A 27,529-nucleotide genomic window follows, 5' to 3' on the forward strand; every position below is an offset into this window, starting at 1 on the left:
AGGGGGTGCGCCCTAAGGGGGCGGAGGCACCCTCCTATCTCGTGGCTGCCTCGGCTGCTTCTTGGCTTGCACTCCAAGTCCTCTGGATCACGTTTGTTCCAAAAATCACGCTCCCGAAGGTTTCATTCCGGTTGGACTCCGTTTGATATTCCTTTTCTTTGAAATACTAAAATAGGCAAAAAACAACAACAATACAGGCCGGGCCTCCGGTTAGTAGGTTAGTCCCAAAAATGATATAAATGTGTAAAATAAAGCCCATAAACATTCAAAAGGGGTAATATAATAGCATGGAACAATCAAAAATTATAGATATATTGGAGACGTATCAGGGGGACGCATCCTACCCAAGTAGAAACACAAGTTTTTTGGAAAGTTTTGCGAAGTAACAATTTTTTTACAAAAGTCTCTTGAACCCCTCAAGAGCATTAGCGGACATCTTCACCGCATGAATATGTTGATTACTCTTTGCAATAAGCGGTTGGATTCTTTAGATCTAAAAATTTCCGAATATCAAGGGAAACGTAAAGAACCTCCCTGATTCGAGCATGACTCTGCTAAGAAATTAAAAATTAAAGATGGCACTACTTAGATCTATTCTCGCTTTTATGCCTAGCTAGGGGCGTTAAACGATAGCGCTAGTTGGGAGGCAACCCAATTTTATTTTTGTTTTTTACTTTTTGCTTATGTTTAGTAATAAATATTTAATCTAGCTTCTGCTTAGATGTGTTTTCATGTTTTAATTAGTGTTTGTGCCAAGTAGAACCTATAGGATAACCTACGGTGATAATTATTTTGATTCTGCTGAAAAACAGAAACTTTTGCACGCACGAGAATAATTTTAATAAATTACATAAATGTGATTTTGCGTTGATTATTTTTTCTGTAGATCAATAGACAAATTTCCCAGGACTTCTTATTTTGATAGGATTTTTAGAGTTCCAGAAGTATTCGAAAGTTACAGATTGGTACAGACTGTTCTGTTTTTGACAGATTCTGTTTTTCGTGTGTTGTTTGCTTATTTTGATGCATCTATGGCTAGTATCGGGGGGTATGAACCATAGAGAAGTTGGAATACAGTAGGTTTAACACCAATATAAATAAAGAATGAGTTCATTACAGTAGTTTATGTGGTGGTTTTTCTTTCTTGCACTACGGAGTTATGAGATTTCTCGTTGAGTTTTGTGTTGTGAAGTTTTCAAGTTTTGGGTAAAGATTTGGTGGAGTATGGAATAAGGAGTGGCAAGAGACTAAGCTTGGGGATGCCCATGGCACCCCAAGATATTCAAGGATAACCAAAAGCCTAAGCTTTGGGATGCCCCGGAAGGCATCCCCTCTTTCGTCTTCGTTTATCGGTAACTTTACTTGGAGCTATATTTTTATTCACCACATGATATGTGTTTTTCTTGGAGCATCTTGTATGATATGAGTCTTTGCTTTTTAGATTACCACAATCATCCTTGCTGTACACACCTTTTGGGAGAAACCCACATGATTTGGAATTTATTAGAATACTCTAAGTGCTTCACTTATATCTTTTGAGCTAGATATTTTTTTCTCTAGTTCTTCACTTATATCTTTTAGAGCATGGAGATGGTTTAATTTTGTAGAAATTGTTGATCTCTCATGCTTCACTTATATTATTTTGAGAGTCTTTTACAACAGCATGGTATTTGCTATGGTTACAAATTGGTCCTAGAATGATGGGCATCCAAGTTGGATATAATAAAAACTATCATAGAAAGTGAATTGGATGCTATGATCAATTTGATGCTTGATAATTGTTTTGAGATATGAGGATGATGATATTAGAGTCATGCTAGTGGGGTAATTATGAATTTGAGGAATACTTGTGTTGAAGTTTGTGATTCCCGTAGCATGTACGTATGGTGAACCGCTTTGTAATGAAGTTGGAGCATAATTTATTTATTGATTGTCTTCCTTATGAGTGGCGGTCGGGGACGAGCGATGGTCTTTTCCTACCGATCTATCCCTCTAGGAGCATGCACGTAATACTTTGTTTTCCAGGGCTTGTAGATTTTTGCAATAAGTATATGAGTTCTTTATGACTAATATTGAGTCCATGGATTATACGCACTCTCACCCTTCCACCATTCCTGCCTCTCTTGTGCCGCACAACTTTCGCCGGTACCATACACCCACCATATAGCTTCCTCAAAACAGCCACCATACCTACCTATTATGACATTTCCATAGCCATTCCGAGATATATTGACATGCAACTTTCCACCGTTCCGTTTATTATGACACGCTTCATCATTGTCGCATTGCTCTTGCATGATCATGTAGTTGACGTTGTATTTGTGGCAAAGCCACCTTCATAATTTCCGTACATGTCACTCTTGGTTCATTGCATATCCCGTTACACCACTAGAGGCATTCATCGAGAGTCATATCCTATTCTAAGTATCGAGTTGTAATCTTGAGTTGTAAGTAAATAAAAGTGGAATGATCTTCATTATTAGAGCATTGTCCCAAGTGAGGAAAGGATGATGGAGATTATGATTTCCCCACAAGTTGGGATGAGACTTCGTACTTTACAAAAAAAAGAGAAAGGCCAAATAAAACAAAAGAGAAAGGCCAAATAAAAAAATGAGAGAAAAAGAGAGAAGGGACAATGCTACTATCCTTTTACCACACTTGTGCTTCAAAGTAGCACCATGATCTTCGTGATAGAGAGTCTCTTATGTCGTCACTTTCATATACTAGTGGGAATTTTTCATTCTAGAACTTGGCTTGTATATTCCAATGATGGGCTTCCTCAAAACGCCCTAGGTCTTCGTGAGCAAGCAAGTTGGATGCACACCCACTTAGTTTCTTTTATTGAGCTTTCATACATTTACAGCTCTAGTGCATCCATTGCATGGCAATTCTTACTCACTCACATTGATATATATTAATGGGCATCTCCATAGCCCGTTGATACGCTAGTTGATGTGAGACTATCTTCCCTTTTTTTGTCTTCTTCATAACCACCATTCTATTCCATATATAGTGCTATGTCCATGGCTCATGCTCATGTATTGCGTGAAAGTTGAAAAAGTTTGAGAATACTAAAGTATGAAACAATTGCTTGGCTTGTCATTGGGGTTGTGCATGATTAAATACTTTGTGTGATGAAGATAGAGCATAGCCAGATTATATGATTTTGTAGGGATAGCTTTCTTTAGTCATGTTATTTTGAGAAGACATGATTGCTTTGTTAAGTATGCTTGAAGTATTATTGTTTATCATATCAATATGAACTTTTATTTTGAATCATTTGGATCTGACATGCCACAATAAAAAAATTACATTGAGAATTATGCTAGGTAGCATTCCACATCAAAAATTCTGTTTTTATCATTTACCTACTCGAGGATGAGCAGGAATTAAGCTTGGCCATGCTTGATACGTCTCCAACGTATCTATAATTTTTTGATTGTTCCATGCTATTATATTACCCGTTTTTGATGTTTATGGGCTTTACTTTACACTTTTATATTATTTTTGGGACTAACCTACTAACCGGAGGCCCAGCCCGAATTGCTGTTTTTTTGCCTATTTCAGTGTTTCGAAGAAAAGGAATATCAAACGGAGTCCAAACGGGATGAAACCTTCGGGAGCGATCTTTTTGGAACAAATGCAAACCAGGAGACTTGGAGTGGACGTCAAGCAACAAACGAGGCGGCCACGAGGGTGCCCGGCATCCTCTGTGCGTATCACCGATTATTTGACGCATGATGCGTGAAATAGGGTTTTCCAATCTAAAGAAAGGAAATATTTATTGCAAATGGGTTGAATTTTAAAGACAGGGATTCTTTTAATATTTTTTTGGGGTTGGTGAATGGATTAATTAATAGGGAGGGGTAAATGTTGGTGGGGTTCATTATTTAATTGATTTCTTTATTTTTTTAGTCTAGGGGGTGATTATTTAATCTAGGTAGTGCTAATTTCGAAATATGCGGTGTCACTAGGAATTTCTTTATGTTTTGGGTGCTTTCTTTTGTGGTTTGGTCATCTGAATTGTGAAAATTTGGAGATTGGTGAGGGAGAGTTTTTGAATGATGCCCACTTTAATTATCTTTTTTGTGGGGGCACTTTGATTGCCATTTGTTTGCACACAAAAATGTCTTTGGATTTTATACAACATCGATCTATTTTCGAAATTACACATAGTTGGTCGGATATTTTTGGCCCACTTGACATTATATAAATGTTTTTATGCAAAGTTATCTATATCCATATAAGAGCGCAAGTTGTGATGGGGCACTCTCAATCTTAGTCGTCCAAAAATTTCAGTTTGCTTCATAATTCTCCACCTAATCGTTTTGAAAAAAATATTAGACAGCCGTAATTAGTCCATATTTACAGCTTCAATTATGCTTAACATATTTTAGTTAATAATTTTTTATTTTGTATAACATGAGTACTATTTCTCTCCCCTACAAATTTTTTATGTGTTATTTCTTTATTAAAAATATATTATGTTATTTCTTTACATAATATGTATCTTAATATTAATACGAACCTAGTGTGCCTCTGAAATGAATACATGAATATTTTATTGAAAATGTATTTGTTTATTAAAAATATGGATATATTAAAATAATGTGAATATTTATTGAATTTGTATAAGCATTTTAAATTATGCTATTATCTTTTATATATCTAAACAATTATTAAAATTCTACAAAAAAATTATAATTATTAAATATTATGTTAATTATATGAATAAGTTTCCAAATAATACGTGAATATTTTTTAAGGTAAGTTACTTTACTTGTATGCATGTTTTTTCTAACACATGAATATTCAAACCTAATTTCTGTTATTGTAGTTATTATTAAATAATTATATAATTTTTAAAAACGAACTAACATGTGAAAAATGGGCTGCACTGGGTGCAGACCATTTATGTTCAATGACAGACATTTAGGTTAAGTTATCCTATACATATTCCATTCTAAAAAATGTTTTTGCTCGTCAGCCCATTGGCTAGCGCCTCCTGTACGTTCGAATCCAATCGCCACAGGCCACAATTTTTCAATTTAGTCATTCCCTTAACCCCTTTATGCTGTTCACTGATAGGTGGGACCTAACTGTCAGCAAGCCTGTCCTGCAAAATGCAAAATAATAGGGCACGAGGTCTTTTTTGAAGAAAAAGCAGTAGCTGCGCCGGCATGGTCGCTGATAGTGGGCCCAATGCCAAGCATGAACTGCTCCCACCCGAACTCTAGCACCGCGTCCCAGCAATATCCTTTTTTTTCGGCCGTAACAAGGCCATGGACCCCTCTCTCTCTCTCACACACGCACGCACGCACGCACACACATCAATTGTTGGAAAACTGAATCATGTACGTACAAGATGGTTTTGTATTAATATTGGAATGCTACTGTTTCCATCTTTGTGTTATAAGTATGCAAGGATATTTTGATATCAGGACAGAAGGAGAGATTAATGTATGGAACTAACCGAATATGCCCTAGAACTAATGGATTACTGCTGCAGTACCCCTTTTGAAGCTGCCAAGAAATGGCTTATTTTACAACAGTGTATCCTCTGTTGCTGTAGAAAAACAAGATATGGGCTGTGCAATCGCGATGTATTGATCGGTGCACCAGTCACGTATATATAAGTACAGAGGTGGGCCACAACCTCAACTATACAAAGGAAACAGGAGGTGGGCCCTACACACAAATATACACGTACACAATATACTCAACACCCCCCGCAATCGAAGCGGCGCCAGTGACGCAAAGACTGGAACGAAACTCCTCGAAGGTAGAAGTCGGCAGTCCCTTCGTCATCACATCGGCGAACTGTTGGGCAGTCGGCACATGGAGAACCCGAATGCGTCCAAGAGCCACCTGCTCGCGCACAAAGTGAATGTCCAGCTCAATGTGTTTAGTCCGACGATGATGAACGGGGTTGACGGAGAGGTACACCGCAGAAACGTTGTCACAGTAGACAACCGTAGCCTGGGATACGTCGTGATGCAGCTCCTGAAGTAACTGTCGTAGCCAGGTGCACTCGGCAACAGCGTTGGCCACAACTCGGTACTCAGCCTCCGCGCTAGAGCGCGAAACCGTGGGTTGTCGCTTGGACGACCACGAGACGAGTGAAGGACCAAGGTAGACGCAGTAGCCAGAGGTGGACCGACGAGTATCGGGGCAGCCGGCCCAGTCCGCATCGGAGTAGGCCACCATCTTCATAGAAGTAGACGCCGTAAGTGTCAACCCAAGGGTCATCGTGCCGCGGATGTAACGAAGGATCCGCTTCACGAGAGTCCAACGAGAGTCACGAGGGGCGTGCATGTGGAGACACACCTGCTGAATAGCATACTGAAAATCCGGTCTGGTGAGAGTCAAATACTGAAGAGCGCCGACAATAGACCGGTAGAAAGGAGCATCCGACGCAGGCGAGCCCTCAAGAGCAGAGACCTTGGCCTTCGTGTCAACAGGAGTAGCAACAGGGTGACAGTTGAGCATGCCAGCACGCTCAAGAAGCTCATGTGCATACTTCTGCTGATGAAGAAAGAAACCGTCCAGACGCCAAACGACCTCAATGCGAAGGAAATAATGTAGAGCACCCAGGTCCTTGATAGCAAACTCGTCATGCAGCCGGAGAGTAATCTGCTGAAGAACAGCTGCGGAGGAGGCCGTCAGGATGATGTCCTCGACGTAAAGCAGCAAATATGCAGTCGTGTCACCGTGGCGATAGACAAACAATGAGGCGTCCGAGCGAGTAACGCTGAAGCCCAGTGTCTAAAGAAACCCCGTGATCTGCTGGTACCAGGCGCGGGGTGCCTGCTTGAGCCCGTAAAGAGAGCGAGACAAAAGACACACATGACCGGGATGTGAGGCGTCGACGAAACCGGTGGGTTGCTCACAATACACCTGCTCCTCAAGAAAGGCGTTGGAGACATCCATCTGGTGAACAGGCCAGCCGCGGGATACGGCGAGCTAGAGGACGGTGCGGATCGTGCCCGGTTTGACAACCGGGGCAAACGTCTCAGTGAAGTCCACTCCAGCGCGCTGGCGGAAACCGCGGACCACCCAGCGAGCCTTGTAGCGCTCGAGAGTACCATCCGAGCGGGTCTTATGATGAAATACCCACTTGCCGGTGATGACGTTGGCGCGAGGATGCCGGGGAACCAGGGTCGAGGTGTGGTTCCGTTGAAGAGCATCGAACTCTTCCTGCATCGCCGCAAGCCAGTGAGGATCACGGAGGGCGGCGCGAGCGGATGCGGGAATGGGCGACGGCTCCGCGGCGGAGGCGGCGAGGACGTACTCGTCGCTCGAGTACTGGAGGCTTGGACAATGAACGCCAGTACGAGCGCGGGTGACTGGGCCGGGCGGCGCCGTCGGAGCCACCGGCGAGGCAGCTGGCGAGGTGGCCGGCGTCGGGGTCGGCGAAGCGGTCGACGTCATGGCCGACGAGGGGGCCGGCGTGGGGGCCGGCGAGGGGGCCGGTGTCGGAGCCGGCGAGGAGGCCTGCATCAGGGCCGGCGAGGTGGCTGGCGTCGAGGCCGCGGAAGAGGCGACCGAGCCTGCAGCGCCCGATCCCGCGGCGCCCGAGTCGGGGGCGGCGGGTGAAGACGGGGCGCTGGCTGCACCGTCAGAGCCGGCCGAGGAGGCTGTGGGGGCGGGCGCCGACGTGAGGGCGCGAGGACCGCCAAAGCCCGGAGGCGGTCCACGGGCCAGACGGGACCGTCCACCTGACGAAGTCGTCGAAGGGCCAGGGGTGGCCGGCGGTGACGAGATGACAAGGGGTACCTGCTGCTGAAACGGAAACACCATCTCATCAAAGTAAACGTGTCGGGAGGTGAAAACACGATGGGAGACGGGATCATAGCAGCAATAGCCCTTGGTGTTAGGTGGGTAGCCGAGAAAGATGCAGGCGACGGAGCGGGGTGCAAGCTTATGTGGCGCAGCAGCGGCAATGCTAGGGTATTAAAGGCAGCCGAAGATGCAAAGCCCATCATAAGAGGGGGGTGCACCGAAGAGGAGATGATGAGGTGTAAAGTTCCCGTGAGTACGACATGGGCGGATGTTGATGAGGAGAGAAGCGGTGGCGAGAGCGTCAGGCCAAAAGCGCGGAGGCACATTGGCATGAAAGAGAAGAGTCCTAACGCAGTCATTGAGAGTGCGAAGGATGCGCTCAGAACGACCATTCTACTGCGAGGTGTACGGGCAAGTGAGACGAAAAGTCGTGCCATGTGTGGTGAGAAGATTACGAACAGCAAGGTTGTCAAACTCCTTCCCGTTGTCTGTCTGCAACGCAAGAATGGGACGACCAAACTGTGTGAGAACATAAGAATAGAAAGCGGCGAGAGTGGATATAACATCCGACTTGCGGCGCAACGGGAAGGTCCACACATAATGTAAAAAATCGTCAAGTATGACAAGATAATAAAGAAAGCCCGTATTACTGGCAACATGAGATGTCCAAACATCACTATGAATTAACTCAAATGGGTACGATGCAACAAAAGAAGAAGCCCTAAACGGAAGACGAGCATGTTTGCCGAGGCGACATGCATGACACGAGTGATCCTCGTTCTTATTCACGTGAAAGAAAAACTCCGAAGTATGTGGCGAAGGGTGGCAGGATTAGGATGACCCAAGCGAGCATGCCAAAGATCCACTTCGGTGGCAAGAGCGACAGGGGCGGCGGAAGTGGTGGAGGTGGCGGAGTGAACCTGGTAGAGCTCGTTGGGGCTGTCACATCGGTGGAGCACCATCCGCATGCGAGCGTCCTTAACAGAAAAACCACATTCGTCAAATTCAACGGTAACCGGATTTTCACGTGTAAGATAACGAACATAAACAAGATTTTTAATAAGTTCAGGAGAAACTAAAATATTAGACATGGATATAGGAGTGGAGTTAGACGGAAAATATGTATGACCAATATGGGCGATGGGAAGGGAAGAGCCATCACCAACGGAGATGCGGTTGGAGGTGTGGACAGGATGGGCGGTGTGGATGTTACCGGGGTACGCCGCCATATGAGCGGTGGCGCCGCTGTTCATGTACCAGTCGCCGCCGCCGGTGTAGCTGGACGGGGAAGGAGTGTTGTGTAGAGCCGCCAGGAGAACCGGGTCCCACGGTGCCGGCAGGAGAGGCGGCGCGGCCGTCAGGGGCAGCAGCGGCGGCCCACCTGGCGGCGGCTGCTGACCGTAGGGCGCGGCGTAGGGCTCCGGCGTGGCGTAGTATGCCTGGTGTGGCTGAGGCCGGGTGCCGAGAATGTCCGGGCCAGGGGCCTGAGGAACCGGCATGGAGTAGGCGTGTACAACACCGGTCCATGGGTTCTGGCCGACGTACCACGGGGCCGGCTGAGACGCCTGCTACGGTGGGCGGGGCGCTCCTCCCTGAGCACCTGCGCCCCCTGCTTGCGGCCGCCACGATGACCCCCCCTCCCCCGTTGGCCGCCGGCTGGGGCGGCGGGAAGGGGACGGCCGGTGTGGGCGGTAAGCCTGGCGGGAAGGCGGGCGCCGCCGGCTGTGGCGGCGTCGGGCGCGGCGGTGGCGGGGCCGAACCCCCGCGGGTGCCTGCGACGAGGGCGGTGTGTGTCGCGCGAGTCGCGCCACCCGCATCCGGCGCTCCTCCAACTTGAGGTACGCGACCACCTTGGCGAAGGTGCGCTCCGGGATGAGGGTGAGGTTGGAGGCGGCGTTCCCGAAGTCCTCGTTGAGGCCGCCGGAGAGGGTGCTGATGAGGAGCTCATCGCCGATCTTTTCCCCGAGATCACGGAGCTCATCGGCGAGCTTCTTGAGGCGCATGCAAAAATCATCAATGGATGAGTCAAGTTGCTCGCACCCGTAAAACTCACCATAGAGCAGGACCTTGCGCTGCAGCCGATTGTCGGTGAAGAGGCCGTTGAGCTTGGTCCAGACCGCATAGGCATCGTCCTCGTCGTCCACCACGGTGTGGAAGAGGTCGCTGGAGATGGTGAGGTAGAACCAGCGGATGGTGGTGGCGTCAAGGATCATCCACTCCTCGTCGTTGATCATGAGTGCCGAGTCCACGGTGCCGTCCACGTGGCCGTGCAGGAGGTACTCACGGAACACAAGCGAAAAATACCGCTTCCAAGCGGAGTAGGACGCGGTGGTGTGATCAAGCTTGATCGGAACACGCTCATGGATGTTGAGGTCGCAGACGAGAGTGACATCGGGACCGGCGAACGGGTTGGAAACGATGGACGAGGAGGAGCTCATGGCTAGGGTTCGGGACTTGTCGCGGGTGGAGGGAGACGGGGTGGTGCGGGTGTGGCGCGGGTGGGAGAGGAGGGGGAGGGTTGCGGCGCGGGTGGGAGGTGATGGTGCGGGTGCGTTGGCGGAAGCGGGAGCAAGCGGCGGCAGCGGCCTTGGAGAGAGGCGGCGGCAGCGGCGTCGAGGTGGTGGGAGAGGCGGCGGTGACCAGCAGCGGCGGCGACCGGAAGGACGGTGGCGGCTGCAGCGGCTGGTGCCGGCGGCGGGGAGTAGCGGCGGCGGCGGCGGCGGGTGGAGGCGCAGCGGCGGCGGCTATTAGGGTTAGGATCGTGCTGCGATAGATACCATGTAGAAGGACAAGATATGGGCTGTGCAATCGCGATGTATTGATCGGTGCACCAGACACGTATATATAAGTACAGAGGTGAGCCACAACCTCAAGTATACAAAGGAAACAGGAGGTGGGCTCTACACACAAATATACACGTATACAATATACTCAACAGTTGCAACTGCAGTCACAGATAATTTTCTAGTTTATATTTATAAAAATATAAGTAGGGAGAAATCTCCCCAGGTTCCCTCAAAAAAGTTAAATAACATGAACGCCTGCTACCATAGGAAAGACATGGAGACTCTGAAGTGTACTAGCTGTATGCCTGAAATCAAGATCTAAAGATGATGTCCGTCCACCAGTTCTTCTTTTCCTCCTCCTCTCTCGGCTCCATCCTTGATTTCTGTACAGTACTCAGGGCAACGCACAATATTAGTTCATCACATTACTAGTACTTACTAGAACTAGTAGCACACTGCAACGTCGTCCCACCAAATCCAAGGAATATATATGAATATGATGGACAAAGAAAATTATAGAGCTTAAAGGAGCTCCAAAATCAACGTGGCAAGTGTGTGTTTTAACCCGCAAAAAAAGTGTGTTTCGAAGAGCAGGAAGTAAATTAACCAAATCGAAGTGAACTCATATGTTTGATATACTACGCCCTCTGTAAAGAAATGTAAGATCGTTGGAGTATATACTTATATGAAACATGTATTAGTACTTTTATTTGGAAAATAAGGGAGGCAAATGTATCAGACCCTTGAGGCCTATATATGCATGTACTTACCCAGGGATTGTTCTTTACCCAAGGATAGTTCTTTTCCCATTCTTGTTTCATATTTTCCCACTGTTGCTTCCTTATCTGAAACTCTGTCCTTATCTCCTTCTCTCTCGACTCCATCCATGGTTTCTGCACAGTACGCAGCGCAACACACACGATTAGTTCATCACATTACTAGTACTAGTACTAGTCTAATAGCACATTGCAAATTTGCAATGTCATCCCACCAACTCCAAGGATGTATATGACTACGACCCCATAAAATTAACATGGCAAATGTGTGGTTCGAAGAGCAGGAAGTATTTTTTTTGTTTACAGTAAGAGCAGAAAGTACTACCTCCGTCCTGGTTTATTGGTCCTTTTTGTATTTTATGCCAAAATTTGACCATAGATTTAACTGACAAAATATTAATCCATGTCATAAAAAATTATATCGTTAAATTCGTATTTGAACTTAGTTTTTAATTATACCTTTTTTGTGACATGCATTAACATTTTATTAATTAATTTCATGGTTAAAATTTGGCATAAAATACTAAGGAGGACCAATAACTCAGAATGGAGATAATAAATTAACAAAATTGAAGGGAACTCATGTGTGGATACTAGCAGTGGTATTTAAACGAAATCCGTTCCATAATATACGATGTTATTATAACTAATGTAGGTTGTAATAAGATCTAATATTAATTATGGGATAGAGGGAGAGTGGTACTTTTATTTTTAAAAAAGAGGCAAATTATTTAGGTATCTGACCCCCGCATATATATGTACTTACCAAGGGATTGTTCTTTTCCCACTTTCGTTTCATATTTTCTAACTGCCTCTTCCTCGTCCAGAACTCTATCTTCACCATTTCCAATTCTTGTTCTATCCTATCCGGATGTCGCTCCCAGCTTTCCTTTGCCATTGCAGTTCCTCCGATCATAGAAATACCTAAAATTGCGCTGCAGTACGTACATAGTTATATCATGGTGAGCCATCAGCAGTCAAGCACTATGTCAGTGTTAGGGATGAAAATTACAGAAACTCATCTGATCCTGGAGCTGGTCTCTCACCACGCGATATAAACCCCAAGAAACCAAGTCACTTACCCGAAGATCACGTTATGGACTTTAGGTCCGCCTCTCGGCCGAAGAGGGCCCCTGTAACCCGAGGAGGTGGTGCCGCTGTGTCCGCGACGGTGCCCGTGGTCATTCGCAGACGAGGAGGAGGCGGAGGTGCCACCTCCCGGCCGATTCGCGTGGTCGCCTGAAGACGACGACGAGGAGGATGAGCCTGAGCCTGAGCCTGAGCCTGAGCCTGAGGTGCCACCTCTGTGGTTGTTCCCGTGGTCACTTGAAGACGACGAGGACGATGAGCCTGAGGTGCCACCTTTGTGTTGGTCACTCGAAGACGAGGAGGATGAGCCTGAGCCTGACGTGCCACCACCTTTGTGTCGGTTCCCGTGGTCATTCGAAGACGACGAGGAGGAGGAAGATGAGCCTGAAGTACCACCTCCGTGCCGGTTCCCGTGTTTACCCGAAGACGAGGACGATGACGACGAGGAAGAGTTCGCGCCGTGACGTTGCCCGTGGCCACCCTTACTCGAACCCGAGGAGGAGGAGGAGGAGGAGCGGAACGAGGAATCATACGCGGCGCGGCGGCGTTGGTCGTACAGCACATCGTAGGCTTCTTTGACCTGGCGGAAGCGGCGGTCGGCTTCGGCCCGGGCCGCGGCGTCTGCGTCGGCGTGGTGGTCGGGGTGGTAGCGGTGGGCGAGGCGGAGGAAGGCGGCCTTGACGTCGGCCTTGCTGGCGTTGCGGCCGAGCCCTAGCGTCTCGTAGTGGTCGCCCATCGACGCCGCCGCGGTGGTAGCGAGCAAGCCTGGCTCTTCACGATTGCGTCGGTTGGCGAAGACAGAGGATACAATGGATCGGAGAGACGGCGGTCTTTCGAAGGGTGGGCTCTTTCCCAGAAGAATTTCACGCCATGTATCGACCTCTCTCGTGTCCCACAGGGACTCCTCCAAGTATTTCCTTTCACCTGTTATGTAGCGGCCGTGGCGTCAGCCTCCTCATATTCTGGACGCCTCGTCTAAACAAGAACGAAAAGTCTCATCTAAAAAAAAGATCTGGATAAATTTTTGACAAAGGATGGATTTTATTAGCTCAAAATGCAGCATCAACGAGATACAAACACAAAAAGCACACATCCGAACGCACATACACAAAAAGCACGCCGGCAACCAGCAAGTCATACAAAACAGGTCGGATATGGGCGTATAAAACAAAGAGAATTAGAAAAAAGAGCAACGATAATCCATGCCGAGCGGGTGTTGGCCTGGACATGGACACTGTCACGCGGACTAAACATGCATACACTATGCAAGCGACCAAGCTGCCAAAGACCGTCTGCGGAAGCAGAATCATCATCGGCGTTGCAGTGACGTCAGTCGCAGCTCAACTGACGAGAAGAGATGGCACCGCCAAAATCTCATGAAGACACTCTAGCGATCCCATGCCTTGGGCGAGTGTTTGTCGATGGGTAAATCTTGGCATGACCATTAGCCCCAGACAATACACCACAAGCCTGCACTGCACCGCCATGGCTGCAACAAGCTGCCAAAATCATCAAACATGACACGGCCATCTGCACCGCCTGTTGACATGCCTGGTGTCGGTGTCAAAACCGGCGAATCTCGGGTAGGGGGTCCCGATCTGTGCGTCTAAGGCTAATGGTAACAGGAGGCAAGGGACACGATGTTTTACCCAGGTTCGGGCCCTCTCGATGGAAGTAAAACCCTACTTCCTGCTTGATTGATCTTGATGATATGGGTATTACAAGAGTTGATCTACCACGAGATCATAGAGGCTAAACCCTAGAAGCTAGCATATGATGATTATGATTGTCCCTCTAAGGACTAAACCCTCCGGTTTATAAACACCGGAAGGGGCTAGGGTTTACACAGAGTCGGTTACAAAGAAGGAAATCTAATATCCGGATCGCCAAGCTTGTCTTCCACGCAAAGGAGAGTCCCATCCGGACACGGGACGAAGTCTTGAGTCTTGTATCTTCATGGTCCAACAGTCCGGACAAAGTATATAGTCCGTCTGTCCGGATACCCCCTAATCCAGGACTCCCTCAGTAGCCCCTGAACCAGGCTTCAATGACGATGAGTCCAGCGCGCAGTTTGTCTTCGGCATTGCAAGGCAGGTTCCATCTCCGAATACTCCAAAGTAAACCTCGAACACTTAAATCGTGTCCGGCTCTGCAAAACGACTTTCGCATTCCACCGTAGAGAGAACGATATTCCACAAATATAATACACTGACAACTTTAGATAACGTGACACGACACCATGGCCAAGTCATTATTGAACCGTCTTCCCATAGCCAGCTACCGCACATATCGCGAGGCGGTTTCCTCGGCACGTCTTGTCAAAGCAGAGATTATGTCCCCTTATCACGGGATTCTCATCAATACGGGTACAGATAACCCAACCGCGCCATCAATCGTGGCGCTTGGGAAATAAGAAATTTTCAACGGGCAAGTGGGGAGACGCACCGTTTTCGTCGCCTCTATAAAGGGATAAGGATTCCCCATTTTCACCCCACGCCTTCTTCCTCCTTCGCTTATCCATTCTTTCCCCCTCAAGCTCTAGCGACCTAGTTCACACCTTTTCCGCACAGCCAAACATATCCGGAGCAGGAGGCAAGTGGGTGGCCTCCACCGTCAAGGAGGAGCATATTACGAAGCTCCGGCCGGCCGGATACTTGGCCGCAGATATCGCGCAACGGCTGCCGGACGCAGGGCAGATCATTTCCGACTCCGGGACCCCACGAGAGGGTCGTGTTCATCGCCCAATTCGTCCGTGGACTGGGATTTCCAGTTCACCCCTTTGTCCGCGGGCTCATGTTTTACTATGGGCTAGACTTCCACGATCTAGCCCCAAATTTCATCCTCAACATCTCGGCGTTTATCGTCGTGTGTGAGGCCTTCCTTCGCATCAAGCCTCACTTCGGCTTGTGGCTACGAATCTTCTGCGTGAAGCCGAAGATCGTGAGCGACCAGCAAGCGGAGTGCGGAAGTGCCATGGTGGGCAGGATGCCCAATGTTACCTGGCTTGACGGCTCCTTCACGGAGACCATGAAAGGGTGGCAATCGGGGTGGTTCTACATCACCGAGCCACGCGATGCCAGCTGGGCGGCGGCCCCCGAATTCCGATCCGGAATTCCTATGCGGCTCACCTCCTGGGAAAAGAAGGGTCAGACCTGGGGTGAACCTGTGGAGCTGACCAGACTTCAGAACTGCATCCAGAGCATGATGGACAAGAAAATCAAGCTTGTGAACGTGGTCCAGGTCATGCTCGTCCGCCGAATTCTTCCGTGCCAAAGACGGGCATTTAATCTGTGGGAGTTTGTTCCGACCGAATATCAGACACTTCAAGAGCTCTACGGCACGACAAACAAGGACGCATGGAAGGCGATGTTCAAAGCCTCCAAAATACCTCTTCCCACATCCGAGGACCGAGAACTTCACGCCACGCGGCTCCCCCAACCGGTAAGTTTTCTGATCATCACCAGATGTAGTTTTCCCAGCCTACTCATGGGAGGATTTTAAATCATCGTGTGTACTTAATCAGGAGTACATGGTGACGGCGGAGCGGATCGACTGTCCGGCTCTACTGCCAGAAGGTCCAGCGACCGCTCTCCTGACGGAGATGCTAGTCCGGCGCCCTACAAGGCGCCGGAAAAGGAGGCCGAAAAGAAGGCCCCGAGGACCAGGAAGGGTCTCCGGCGTAAGGTCGTACCGGACTCCTCATCCGAAGATGATGAGGCACACTCATCCCACGAAGGGGAGGAGGAAAAGGAAAGGGCCGCTCCATCCGGGGAGACCGAAGGGCCTAAGAAGGTGGCCCAGGGGACCAGGAAGGGTCCCCGGCGCAAGGCCATCATAAACTCGTCATCCAAAGACGACGAGGCAGATTCCTCCCTCGGAGGCTGGGGGAAACACGAGGAAACTCCGCCTCCCCACACTGGGGAGGAGAAGAAAAGGAAAGCCGCCCCGGAGGGGGAGGCTAGGACGCCCAAGAAGGGAAAGGCGTCCCTTCCGGATTACTCCACCCCGGCCGCCTACATCGAGGAGGAGTGGCTGCCTAGGGGGAAGCCCCTAGTAAGATCATAAGTATCCGCACTCTGTTGCACTTTAGTGCGACTTCGCTTCATAGTCTGTTATAACGCCGAACACGTATATGCAGTTCGGCCAGGGCCCATCCCGAGGTATCCTCTTCAGATGGGTCCTTGAGCGATTTGGCAATGAATTCGCTCCCAACGGCCACTTCCCCTCGGCCTGCGGATGACACGGAGGTGTTGTCCCAAAGGCTCCCAGAGCAGGGAGAGGCGACTCTGGAGACGCCCCAAGGCGAAATTCCAGGCGCCGGGCACACGGGGCGTAAGATCCCCGCAGATTGCACCGACGAGAGCTGCAGCAAGTCGGGCTCCCAGCCGGACACTATACCGGAACCTCCAAAGGTTCCGGATTCGGGCGGGCAGGCGAGCCGTCCGTGCCGATGACTTCTGTTACGCCAGAGGCGTCGGATAGTCTGCTGGAAGCGCTTCGCTGCGCTTCCATGGATGAAGAGCACCGTACTCTTATGAGTGCGGTGATTCAGAAGGTTCGGTCCGCCAAAAGCGGATTGACCAAAGCCTGTACCAGCCTCCTGACAGGCTTTGAGGTAAGTAATTAAAAGTGTGGGAAATTATCATCCAATAGACAGTAGCGCCTGATACTCTATTTGGTGTTCGAAAAGAAAAGCCAAACGGAGGGTCAACTCTAAACCGCAGGAGTCTAATAGTACGTGTCTATGTGAATAAACAGGCGGTGCTGCTTACCGCTGCTGCCCGCACAACGGAGGTCACCGGACTCAAACGGGACCAGGAGCAGGCCCAAGGAGAGCTCAACCTCACAAAGAGGCAGCTCGAAGAGAACAAAGGTCAGTGATACCCCGTTCACATATCACAAAGAATAGAAAAAATTGGTGACGCTAACAAAAAGCGTCATGATTTTGTAAAAGGGGCCACGACCGAAGTGGCGTCCCTGAAGAAAGCGCTATCCGAGGCCGAAAACAAAGCGGCCATGGAGCGCATTGAGCGTGGAAAGCAAAATGCTAGGGTGGGTGAGGTACAACAAGAGCTCCAGGAGCTCGGCAAGAAGTTTGAGTCCTTGGAGCATGACTTCAAGATGAAGGAGTCTGAACTTGCGAAGGCCCTTTTGAGCATGAAAGACGCCAAGGACGAAGCCGAAAAGACCCAGCAGGAAATCCAGGCGGCCAAGAAGATAGCGGCGGGTAAGGCATTATTTATGCAAAGCAAGCATGTGGAGGAGACGTTTCTTTTACTTACCCGAATTCGGAGCTCTCCAGGGGCATTCGCAGATCTGCCACGCAGCATATCGGATGCCGCGAAGTTCTACCATGCCGAAGAGGGGAGCTCAACGGAGAAGCTGTTCTGGTCCCAGTATGCTGGAGCCGAACACCCGATGCCTCTGAGTGACCAATTGAAGCAATTGGTTGAACTCCACAGGGCGGCCGAAGTGGCTATCAAAGATTTTATAGTCCGGATGTGGCCTGGTGAGCCCCTGCCCGCCAGCTACTTCGGCCTGATAAAGCAGATGGTAAATGCCTTTCCGCGGCTTGAAGTGATCAAGTGATCCGTTTGCATTGAGGGTGCCAACCGAGCCTTTGCCCGTGCGAAGGTGCATTGGGGCAAGCTGGATGCGGAGAAGCTGGTGAAGGATGGACCACCAGAGGGCAAGATGCATCGCTATCCCGAGAAATATTATGATGGCATTACGAAAGGCGCTCGCCTTGTGGCCGATGAATGTACCAAGGACACGATCTTTGAGTGAATGTATTCTTGTCGTTTTTGTAATATGAAAACGAATTTGTTTGCGCTAAATAGCGCTTTGTCGATTTAAATATTACCTTCTGTGCGGCTGTTTATTAAATTCTGAAAGTAGGCCAGTCGTCGGCTTCCGTCCCCACGTAACTAGTACTGGGGTGTTCATGGAAAACCCAAAACAGTCTTTTATCCAAATTTTTGGTCTGTGAAGGAGGTGCTTGGCGCAGCGAACAAGGCAATCGGGCTATGCGGCTTTATAACTCTCACTTAGCCATAGAAGTCAATAATTTTAAATTGTGGCGAAGCCCCTAGAATTCGGAAGGCCGAATTCGGGCGCTATACATGCCTAAATCGGACGAGGCCGACTCCTCGCCTAAAGCGGAAAAATCTTTAAGGATTTCAATACCTCTCGAATAGCGACCAGCTCTCGCCGCATCATGATAGTCGGTTTTTGGCTTTCTCTACTGAGGTGCTCGTCCGGAAGAACTGGGACACAATCGCAGTAGTTCTCCCTGCGCTAAGTTAGCCGATATAACGGAATGTAAGGTACCAAAACAAGGGAGCCGGGCTAACCCAACTATTGACCCAAGACATGATTCGGAGCTGATGCATATAATGCTATAAGTTCGGGGTGCCGCACTGTCGAAAGTGTTCGGACTTATCTTGCCGTATTAAGGGGCGCCATAAGAAGCCCCTGGCAAACTGAACGTACCAAGGTGTACGGATGCAATATTAAATAAACATTTATAGGAAAAATGTGCAGATAGGAATAATAAAGCTGACGCTATATATTATCTCCCATTGATGAATAATACGTCTAAGCGTATGTTTACAATGAATGCGTGAAGCAGAAGTAGATAGGACTATTTGACATGTCCTATCCAAGGGCGGGCCGCATGTAGGTATATAAAACAGGTATAACGATCGTGAACAGATTCCACCTGGGTGTTCCCTTTGTGCGCGAAGCCTTATGCCTCCTTGGTTTTCTCTCCTGTGAAAGTCCGATAATCCGGCTTCTTCTGAAGAGGCTGCCCGAAAGCAGGGTCCTGAAAGATAAAGGGGGTTATTAAAGTATGTTGCGGCTGAACCGCACTGTTGACTGCGTTACTATTGCGCCTCCGCCTATGCCCATGGTATTTTGAGTGCGTAATTGTGTACGCGCGGCATGAATGCTGCCTTAATGGGGCTGGAGCGGAGGCCGGACTGCTAGTCGCGCTCTTGGCGTGCCTGGCGATCCTGTTGCGGGATACTCCGGACTCGCTTGACGGTGTTCGGGCTTGTTGTCACCGGATTGGTGGTTTGCCGGAGAAGGCTGCTTTGTACTTCTGCCGCGAGGGCTGCAGTATGCTCTTCTGTACGGAGAGAGCGGTCCATGTTTCCGTTGACTGTTATGACCCCGCGAGGTCCTGACATCTTGAGCTTGAGGTATGCATAGTGTGGTACCGCATTGAATCGAGCGAATGTGGTTCGTCCAAGCAGTGCATGATAACCACTACGGAAAGGGACGATATCGAAGATTAACTCCTCGCTTTGGAAGTTATCCGGAGATCCGAAGACCACTTCCAGTGTTATGGAGCCCGTGCAACGGGCCTCTACTCCTGGGATTACACCTTTGAAGGTGGTTTTGATGGGCTTGATCCTTGAAGGGTCGATACCCATTTTGCACACTGTGTCCTGATAAAGCAGGTTCAGGCTGCTGCCGCCATCCATAAGGACTCGCGTGAGGTAGAATCTGTCGATGATTGGGTCTAGGACCAATGCGGCTGAACCACCGTGACGGATGCTGGTAGGGTGATCCCTGCGATCAAAGGTGATCGGACAGGCTGACCGTGGGTTGAATTTTGGGGCGACTGGCTCCATCGCATAGACGTCCCATAGTGCTCGCTTTCGTTCCCGTTTGGGAATGTGGGTGGCGTAGATCATATTGACCGTTTTCACCTAGGGAGGAAATTTCTTCTGTGCCCCAGTGTTCGGACGCTGGGGCTCCTCGTCATCGTCGATGTGCAGCCCCTTGTCCTTGTTCTCGGTGTTTTTTTACCGGCCTGTTTGAACACCCAGCAGTCTCTATTAGTGTGGTTTGCTGGCTTATCCGGGGTGCCATGAATTTGGCACGAGCGATCAAGTATGCGGTCCAGACTGGACGGTCCCTGATTGTTTCTTTCGAAGGCTTTTTCCACTGACCGGATTTTGAGCCACTGAATCCGGCGTTGACTGCCGTGTCTTCAGTGTTGTCACCATCGTTCTGATGCTTATGTCTGTTGCACCGTGGCTTGCCGTTATTGTCGCAGACATCTGAAGTGCCGGAATTTATTGGCGTGGTGCTACTGCGAGCCAACCAGCTGTCCTCACCCGCGCAAAAGCGGGTCATGAGTGTCGTGAGGGCCGCCATGGACTTTGGTTTTTCTTGGCCGAGGTGTCGGGCGAGCTACTCGTCGCGGATATTATGCTTAAAGGCCGCCAGGACTTCGGCGTCCGGACAGTCGACAATTTGGTTCTTTTTGGTTAGGAACTGAGTTCAGAATTTCCTGGCTGACTCTCCGGGCTGTTGGGTAATGTGACTCAAGTAATCAGCATCCGGTGGTCGCACGTACGTGCCTTGGAAATTGTCGAGGAACGCTTCCTCCATGTTTTCCCAACTGCCGATGGAATTTTCCGGTAGGCTATTTAGCCAGTGTCGGGCCGGTCCTTTGAGTTTAAGGGGAAGATACTTGATGGCATGTAGATCATCACCGTGGGCCATGTGAATGTGGAGAAGGAAATCTTCGATCCATACTGCGGGGTCCGTTGTGCCATCGTATAATTTGATGTTTACGGGTTTAAACCCTTCTGGGAATTCGTGATCCATCACTTCGTCAGTGAAGCAGAGGGGGTGTGCGGCGCCTCTATGCCGGGCTATGTGGCTACGCAGTTCAAATGAGTTTGGTTGGCTGTATTCGGCCCGGCCGGTCTTGTCGATAGTGTATCCGGTGTGACGATCATCATTACGTGTTGGGGCGCGCCCCCGTGTTTCGTAGATCGATCTTGGTTGTACTGCCTTGTTTTCTAGTATATCTTGCAGGTCCTGCCTATTTCCCCGGGCCATAGTGTATTGGCGTAGGGGTGCGGGCTGGTATTCGGGCTGATACGCCGTTTTATCCTGGCCACGAGATGGCCGGTCAGCCGTGTGGCGCTCGAGTACATATTCCTCGGCTGCCAGGACTTCAGTCCATCTGTCTGTGAGCAGGTCATGATCAGCTTGGAGCTGTTGTTGCTTCTTTTTCAGGCTCCTCGCAGTGGCCATAAGCCGGCGCTTGTAGCGCTCCTGCTCTACGGGGTCCTCAGGTATGCCGAACTCGTCGTCGCCAAGGCTAATCTCGTCTTCGGAGGAGGGCATGTAGTTGTCCTCCTCCGGGTATCCGTCCGTCGCCTGTTCGTTTGGGCTGACCTACCCGTCTTCCTGTTCGGCCTGCTCGAAGGCAGGCTGATCGGGGTTGTATTCATCTTCGGCACCATCCGAATTGTTTTCGTCTTCTTTGCCGGTATTGCTGTGGCGGGGCTTGGAGCGGCGCCAACGACGCCCATGCTTTGCTTTCTTCCTTGAGGGTTTATCCTCCATTGCCTTATCGCCATTGGTTTCTTTCGGAGTGTCCACCATATATATATATCATATGAGGAGGTGGCTGTCCACCGCCCCATGGGCGGTGGTTCCTGTTCTTCTCCTACATCGTCGTCCACACCGTCGATGTCTTCAGAGTTGAAATCAAGCACGTCGGTCAAATCATCGATCGTGGCAATGAAGTGAGTGGTGGGTGGGCAACGAATTCCCTCGTCGCCTGCTTCCCACTCGAGCCGGACATAGTTCGTCCAAGAATCTCTTGACAAAGAGAGAGACTTTAACGAGTTCAGCATGTCGCCAAAGGGAGAGTGCTGGAAGATATCCGCAGCGGTGAACTCCATTACCGGAGCCCAGCAAGATTCGGCGGGCTCGAAGGTGTGCGGACTGGAACCTACAGCCGGGCACGAGTCTGGGGGTCCGGTGACACAGGCTTTCTTGAGGGTGAAGCCGGTGCTCGGCTCTACCGCCGATGAGTGTGCGGCCTCCGGTGCGGGGTCCATCCGCCCGTCCTCGGACGGCGCGATCTGTCCCAGATTTAGGTTCGGAGCTCCTGCAGGTGTGATATCCCGAGTATTGTCAGACAGCAGGTCTAAGCCGTGCTCGTCGTGACTGTTCGGCGCTCCTGGTGTAGGCCCGAATCCGTCAAAGATCAAGTCTCCGTAGATATCGGCCGTGTAGTTCAAGTTTCCAAACCTGACCTGATGGCCAGGGGCGTAGCTGTCAATCTGCTCCAGATTGCCAAGTGAATTGGCCCGCAGTGCGAAGCCGCCGAACACGAAGATCTGCCCGGGGAGAAAAGTCTCACCCTAGACCACGTTGTTGTTGATGATTGAAGGAGCCATCGAGCCTTGCAGCGACGACACAAAGGAACTCTCAATGAAAGCACCATTGTCGGTGTCAAAACCGGCGGATCTCGGGTAGGGGGTCCCGATCTGTGCGTCTAAGGCTAATGGTAACAGGAGGCAAGGGACACGATGTTTTACCCAGGTTCGGGCCCTCTCGATGGAGGTAAAACCCTACTTCCTGCTTGATTGATCTTGATGATATGAGTATTACAAGAGTTGATCTACCACGAGATCGTAGAGGCTAAACCCTAGAAGCTAGCCTATGATGATTATGATTGTCCCTCTAAGGACTAAACCCTCCGGTTTATATAGACACTGGAGGGGGCTAGGGTTTACACAGAGTTAGTTACAAAGAAGGAAATCTAATATTTGGATCGCCAAGCTTGTCTTCCACGCAAAGGAGAGTCCCATCCGGACACGGGACGAAGTCTTGAGTCTTGTATCTTCATGGTCCAACAGTCCGGCCAAAGTTTATAGTCCGGCTGTCTGGATCCCCCCTAATCCAGGACTCCCTCACCTGGCAATTGCGCCGTGCACCGTGTTAGCAAGGCCACATCGCATCGAAGGATCATCACTACCCCCCAAGTAGGAACACGACTTCGAGCGCCGCCATCATTCGATCCAGGGAGCCCCAGACCTAGGGTTTCCCCGGAGTATTCTGAAGGGGAATCGAGGATTATATGTTGACACCTTCAGGAAGGTAGCTAGCGACGCCCACAGACATCGCCGTCATTGGCTCCGACTCCAGTCGATGTCTGGCTTTCGCCATCAGTCTCCGGTCCTCGAGAAAAACGAGCCAAGCTGCACCACCATGTTCACCAATGTCGCCACGGGACCACCACGGCAGGAGGATTGGATCCTTCCAGATCACACATTCCCAAGGCCCATCCCGATGAAATCAAGGATCAACGCCGCTTGAAGAAGATGCCACACCGGAGGACCGAAGTGCCGCCACCTTGAGCACACCATCCAGCCACCACCGTGCCACGCATTTGGGCCTCCGAGCGCTGCCGACACCACGCTGCCACCCGCGAAAGAGCGCAGTAGTCCTACCACCGTCTTTCCATTAATCTGGCCAAGGCATCCCGTGGCCCGTGGGTAGCTACCAATGGGATCTAGACCAGAGAAGAGACGCAAATTAAGGGGAAGGCCCCGCCACCGCCATCACCAGTCTCGCCCGGGCTTCGCTGGCAGGGCCTCGGGTGGTAGCGAGACAACGAGGAAGGAAGAGGAGATTTGATCGCCCCCGTGTCACCAAAGAGGGCAACGCGGGGGGTGTTTCTTCCGTCGGGCCCCCGTGTATTCTCGGGGTTGGTGACTTTGAATTCTGTTTTATAGATCTAGATGATTGGAGCGATGCACTATGCCGGTTGACTGGCGCGAGCACCTAATCGGTCGCTGCGCAGCCGTCGGATTGAGCCATCCCATACCGTTGGATGCCTCTCCTGAATCATCTCTGGCTTGGTCAATGCACACAAATAAAAATTCGCATCGCCCGCAGCACGCGTCTTTGTCCGGCTTGGCACCCTCCATTTCACGTGTGCCCCGCCTCACACCCTCCTGCTAGCCCTGCGGGCTCCCGCGCGCTCGCCATCACCGACTCCATCACCGACATGTTCGCACATCATAGCAGAGGCCGCCCGTCGCCACTCGCCACAACCATCGCACTGCCTTCCAGCTCGATGTGCTCCACCCCCTGGTTACACCATTGTTGGGGACCCGACTCATTTTTGTCCCTGTTGCAAGTCTATCCTCGACACGCAACTAGGCTCGGCCCTTTTTTGTCCCAGTTGCAAGTCCACCCTCGACACGGAACTGGGACGACCACTTTTTGTCCATCCTTGGTACACAACAGCATGCGTACAACGAGACTGCAACTAGGGACGCGAGAAGGGCTGTCAGCCTTTTGCACGTGCACATTTTTAATAATATTCATGTTTTTTATATATAATTTTCAATTTCATCTTTTTATAAGAAGTCAGGAACATCTTCTTAAAATTATAATCTTTTTTACAAATCATGGTTTTTGAATTATTAACCTTTTCCAAATTCTTGGATATATTTTAGTTCACAAACATATTTTTGTATTTGGCAATTTTTTCAATTCATGAAATTTTGATTATTTTACTAGTTAGATGCAAGGGTATTTTGATGCTGAATATGGCCTAGAACTATTGGTTTTCTGCTGCAACAACCATTTGACGCTGTGATGAAATCGGCTTCTTTTACAATTAATAGTCCAGTCAGCTTCACAACTATGACGGCACTTTAACAGTGTATCATCTGTTACAACGCACGGATAATTTGTAAGTTTATAAACATACAAGTAGGGAGAAATCCCCTCGGGTTCCCTCATCAGAAAGGTAAAGTAAAATGAACGCCTGCTACCACACGAAAGACATGCCAGACCGTCGTCTTGACGTGTAGGGTCTCTGAAGTCTGAACTGTTCCAGCTGTATGCCTGAGGTCAAGATCTGAATATGTCCGTCCACTAGTTCTTCTCTTTGTCCTTCTCTCTCGACTCCAACCATGATTTCTGCACAATACGCAGCGCAACGCACACGATTAGTTCATCACAACGACACAACATTACCTGTACTTGTACTACAGCACATTGCAAAACGGAGGCAAAGGCATCTGATTCTGACCCCCGGCCGGCCTATATATGCACGCATGTACTCTACTTACCCAGGGGTTCCTCTTTTCCCATCCTCGTTTCAAATTTTCCCACTGTTGCTTCGTCTTCAGGAACGCTGTCCAGCCTGTCCTCATCATTTGCAAATCTCGTTCCATCTTTTCCGGATCTTCCTTCCACCTTTCTCCAATTTCTCCGAGCACTGATAGACCTACAAATGCGCTGCGGTACATAAATAGGTTATCATGGTGAGCCGTCAGCATTCAGGCACGGAATCAATTAGTGCCAGGGCATGAAAATTACAGAGAACTCGTCTGATCCTGCAGCACGATCTCTCACCACGCACGCGATTATATAGACCCAAAAAACACAGGTCACTTACCAGAATATCGCGTTCTCGATTCTAGAACGGCCTCTCGGCCGAGGCGGAGCCCTCGAACCGGCCGACGAGGTGGCGCCGCCGTGTCCGTGACGGTGCCCGTGGTCGTTCCTCGCGGACGACGACCAGGTAGAGTTCCCGCCGTGTCCGTGTCCGTGACGGTGCCCGTAGCCACTCGAACGCGAGGAGGAGCGGCACCAGGAATCGTACTCGGCGCGGCGGCGGTCGTCGTGGAGCACGTCGTAGGCGTCTTTGACCTGGCGGAAGCGGAGCGTGGCCTCGGCTCGGGCGGCGGCGTCGGCGTGGGTGTGGTGGTCGGGGTGGTGGCGGTGGGCGAGGCGGAAGAAGGCGTTCTTGATGTCGGCCTTACTGGCGTCGCGGCCGAGCCCCAGCGTCTGGTAGTGGTCGCCCATCGACGCCACCGCCGCCGCCGCAGTAGCGAGCACGCCGAGCTCGCTGCCTTTTCTTGCTCTTCACGGTTGGGTCGGTCGGCGAGGATCGATTGGGTCGGTCGGTAGCGAGATCGCGGTCTTTTGAAAGGTTTTGGGAGCCATACTCCGAGTTCTACTACGGAAGGGAAATTTCACGCCATGCTGATGGATGTTCATCCGATCTCTGTCCATAAGTGGTTTGTAGCCGTTGGATGGAGTGTGTGCATCCACCTCTCCCACACGGACTCCTCCAATATTTCGTTTCACTGTTAGCGGCCGTCGGGTCGCCGCTCATAGTAGAGCCGCCGGTCGCCACTCGCCACAGGCCATGGCATATGGCCTTGCAGCTCGCTGTGCTCCACCCCGTGGTTGCAACATCTCCGGGTGGAGTTCCAGCATCGCCATCAGCCGTCATCGTAGCGCGACGTGCACTCATAGTAGCACCCCACGTGCATTGCCACTCAGCTCCCGTCGTCGCCGCTCGCCGTCTCCGGTTGAAGCTTTTTTAGAAGCCGGTTGTCGCTTCGCTGTCTCCGCTTGAAGCTTTTTCATAAGACGATTGTAGCTCTGTTGGCCAATGGTCGAAGCATTTTGCGGTGCATGTTGCAGCTCCTCCGCTCGCTGGTCGCCACGCGTGCTTTCTGTAGGTCAAGCAAAAAAGGTGGTGGTCATAGCATTGGGTGTTGCTGGTTGCACCTCAGCTCTGCGCCGATCGCAAACCCTGCTTTCTTTGGTTCCGGCAAAAAAAAAGGCGTTGGCCGTAGCAATTGGCACACTGGTTGCAGCTCCATCTTGTGCCGGTCGTAGCTCTACCGTAGCCGGTTATAGCATCCGGTGCAGCACCTCGACCCCTCGCAACTTCACCTGGATACGGTGCCTGTAGTTGCAGCGCATGGTTCAAGCATTTGTCGTAGCCGGTTCCAACACCCTAGTTGGCCACTTCCAACACCGGTAGCACGCGGGGTCGCCCTGGTCCGCCATTCAGCTCGCGGTCATCGTGGTTGCTGCTATTTGAAGCATGTGGGGGCAGCAATGGCAGCACTGGTTGTCGCCTATCGTAGCATCTTCGGTGGTCGTCGTCGTAATCACCATGAAAACTTTCTTTCATGCATGTTGAGTGAACTTTTGATGAGGTGGCATGTGTGGTGAGGTGGAATGAGCGCATGGGATCATCTAATAACAGAAAAACTTTCCTCGTGCATGTTGTGGTGGACCTTTGATGAGATGGCAAGTGTGCATTGAGTGTTTCATCATAGTTGTTCCTGCGTCCATTGGCCTGGGCTGTTATCTTAAGACCATCTTCAATGGGTGATGTAGATGCAAAAATAACTAACATTTTTGCATCTCCGAGGCCCCAAAACACCTCTCCAACAGATGATGTAGATGCAAAAAAAAAATACATCTCTACCTTCCGAAGATGTAAAATACAAC

At 50.1% G+C, this 27,529-nt stretch overlaps 2 protein-coding genes across 2 annotated transcripts; both read right to left on the bottom strand.

The window, feature by feature from the left end:
• Window positions 1–10,745: 10,745 nt before the first annotated feature.
• Window positions 10,746–13,263, bottom strand: LOC123133666 (dnaJ homolog subfamily B member 6-like). The gene is made up of 4 exons (XM_044553104.1): window positions 12,427–13,263; window positions 12,111–12,279; window positions 11,339–11,461; window positions 10,746–10,951 (listed from the first exon to the last, which is right to left on the bottom strand). Exons 1-4 carry the CDS (start codon window positions 13,167–13,169, stop codon window positions 10,880–10,882), a joined length of 1,107 nt encoding a protein of 368 aa, XP_044409039.1. The 5' UTR covers window positions 13,170–13,263; the 3' UTR covers window positions 10,746–10,879.
• An 11,634-nt stretch (window positions 13,264–24,897) lies between these two features.
• On the bottom strand, window positions 24,898–26,162 carry LOC123133667 (chaperone protein DnaJ). The gene is made up of 3 exons (XM_044553105.1): window positions 25,671–26,162; window positions 25,342–25,510; window positions 24,898–25,189 (listed from the first exon to the last, which is right to left on the bottom strand). The coding sequence occupies exons 1-3, from the start codon at window positions 26,078–26,080 to the stop codon at window positions 25,145–25,147; spliced, it is 624 nt and encodes a 207-aa protein (XP_044409040.1). The 5' UTR covers window positions 26,081–26,162; the 3' UTR covers window positions 24,898–25,144.
• Between the last annotated feature and the right edge of the window lie 1,367 nt (window positions 26,163–27,529).

This window comes from Triticum aestivum, chromosome 6B (genome assembly GCF_018294505.1).
Source record: "Triticum aestivum cultivar Chinese Spring chromosome 6B, IWGSC CS RefSeq v2.1, whole genome shotgun sequence".
Lineage (NCBI taxonomy): Eukaryota > Viridiplantae > Streptophyta > Magnoliopsida > Poales > Poaceae > Triticum > Triticum aestivum.

Coding starts and splice junctions, on each gene's coding strand:
- LOC123133667 (XM_044553105.1), bottom strand. CDS start 26,080: ATGGGCGACCACTACCAGACGCTGGGGCTCGGCCGCGACGCCAGTAAG. Junction 25,511..25,670: donor ATCGAGAACGCGATATTCTG/GTAAGTGACCTG, acceptor TATGTACCGCAG/CGCATTTGTAGGTCTATCAG. Junction 25,190..25,341: donor GGGAAAAGAGGAACCCCTGG/GTAAGTAGAGTA, acceptor CGTATTGTGCAG/AAATCATGGTTGGAGTCGAG.
- LOC123133666 (XM_044553104.1), bottom strand. CDS start 13,169: ATGGGCGACCACTACGAGACGCTAGGGCTCGGCCGCAACGCCAGCAAG. Junction 11,462..12,110: donor GGGAAAAGAACAATCCCTTG/GTAAGTACATAT, acceptor CGTACTGTGCAG/AAACCATGGATGGAGTCGAG. Junction 10,952..11,338: donor GGGTAAAGAACAATCCCTGG/GTAAGTACATGC, acceptor AGTACTGTACAG/AAATCAAGGATGGAGCCGAG.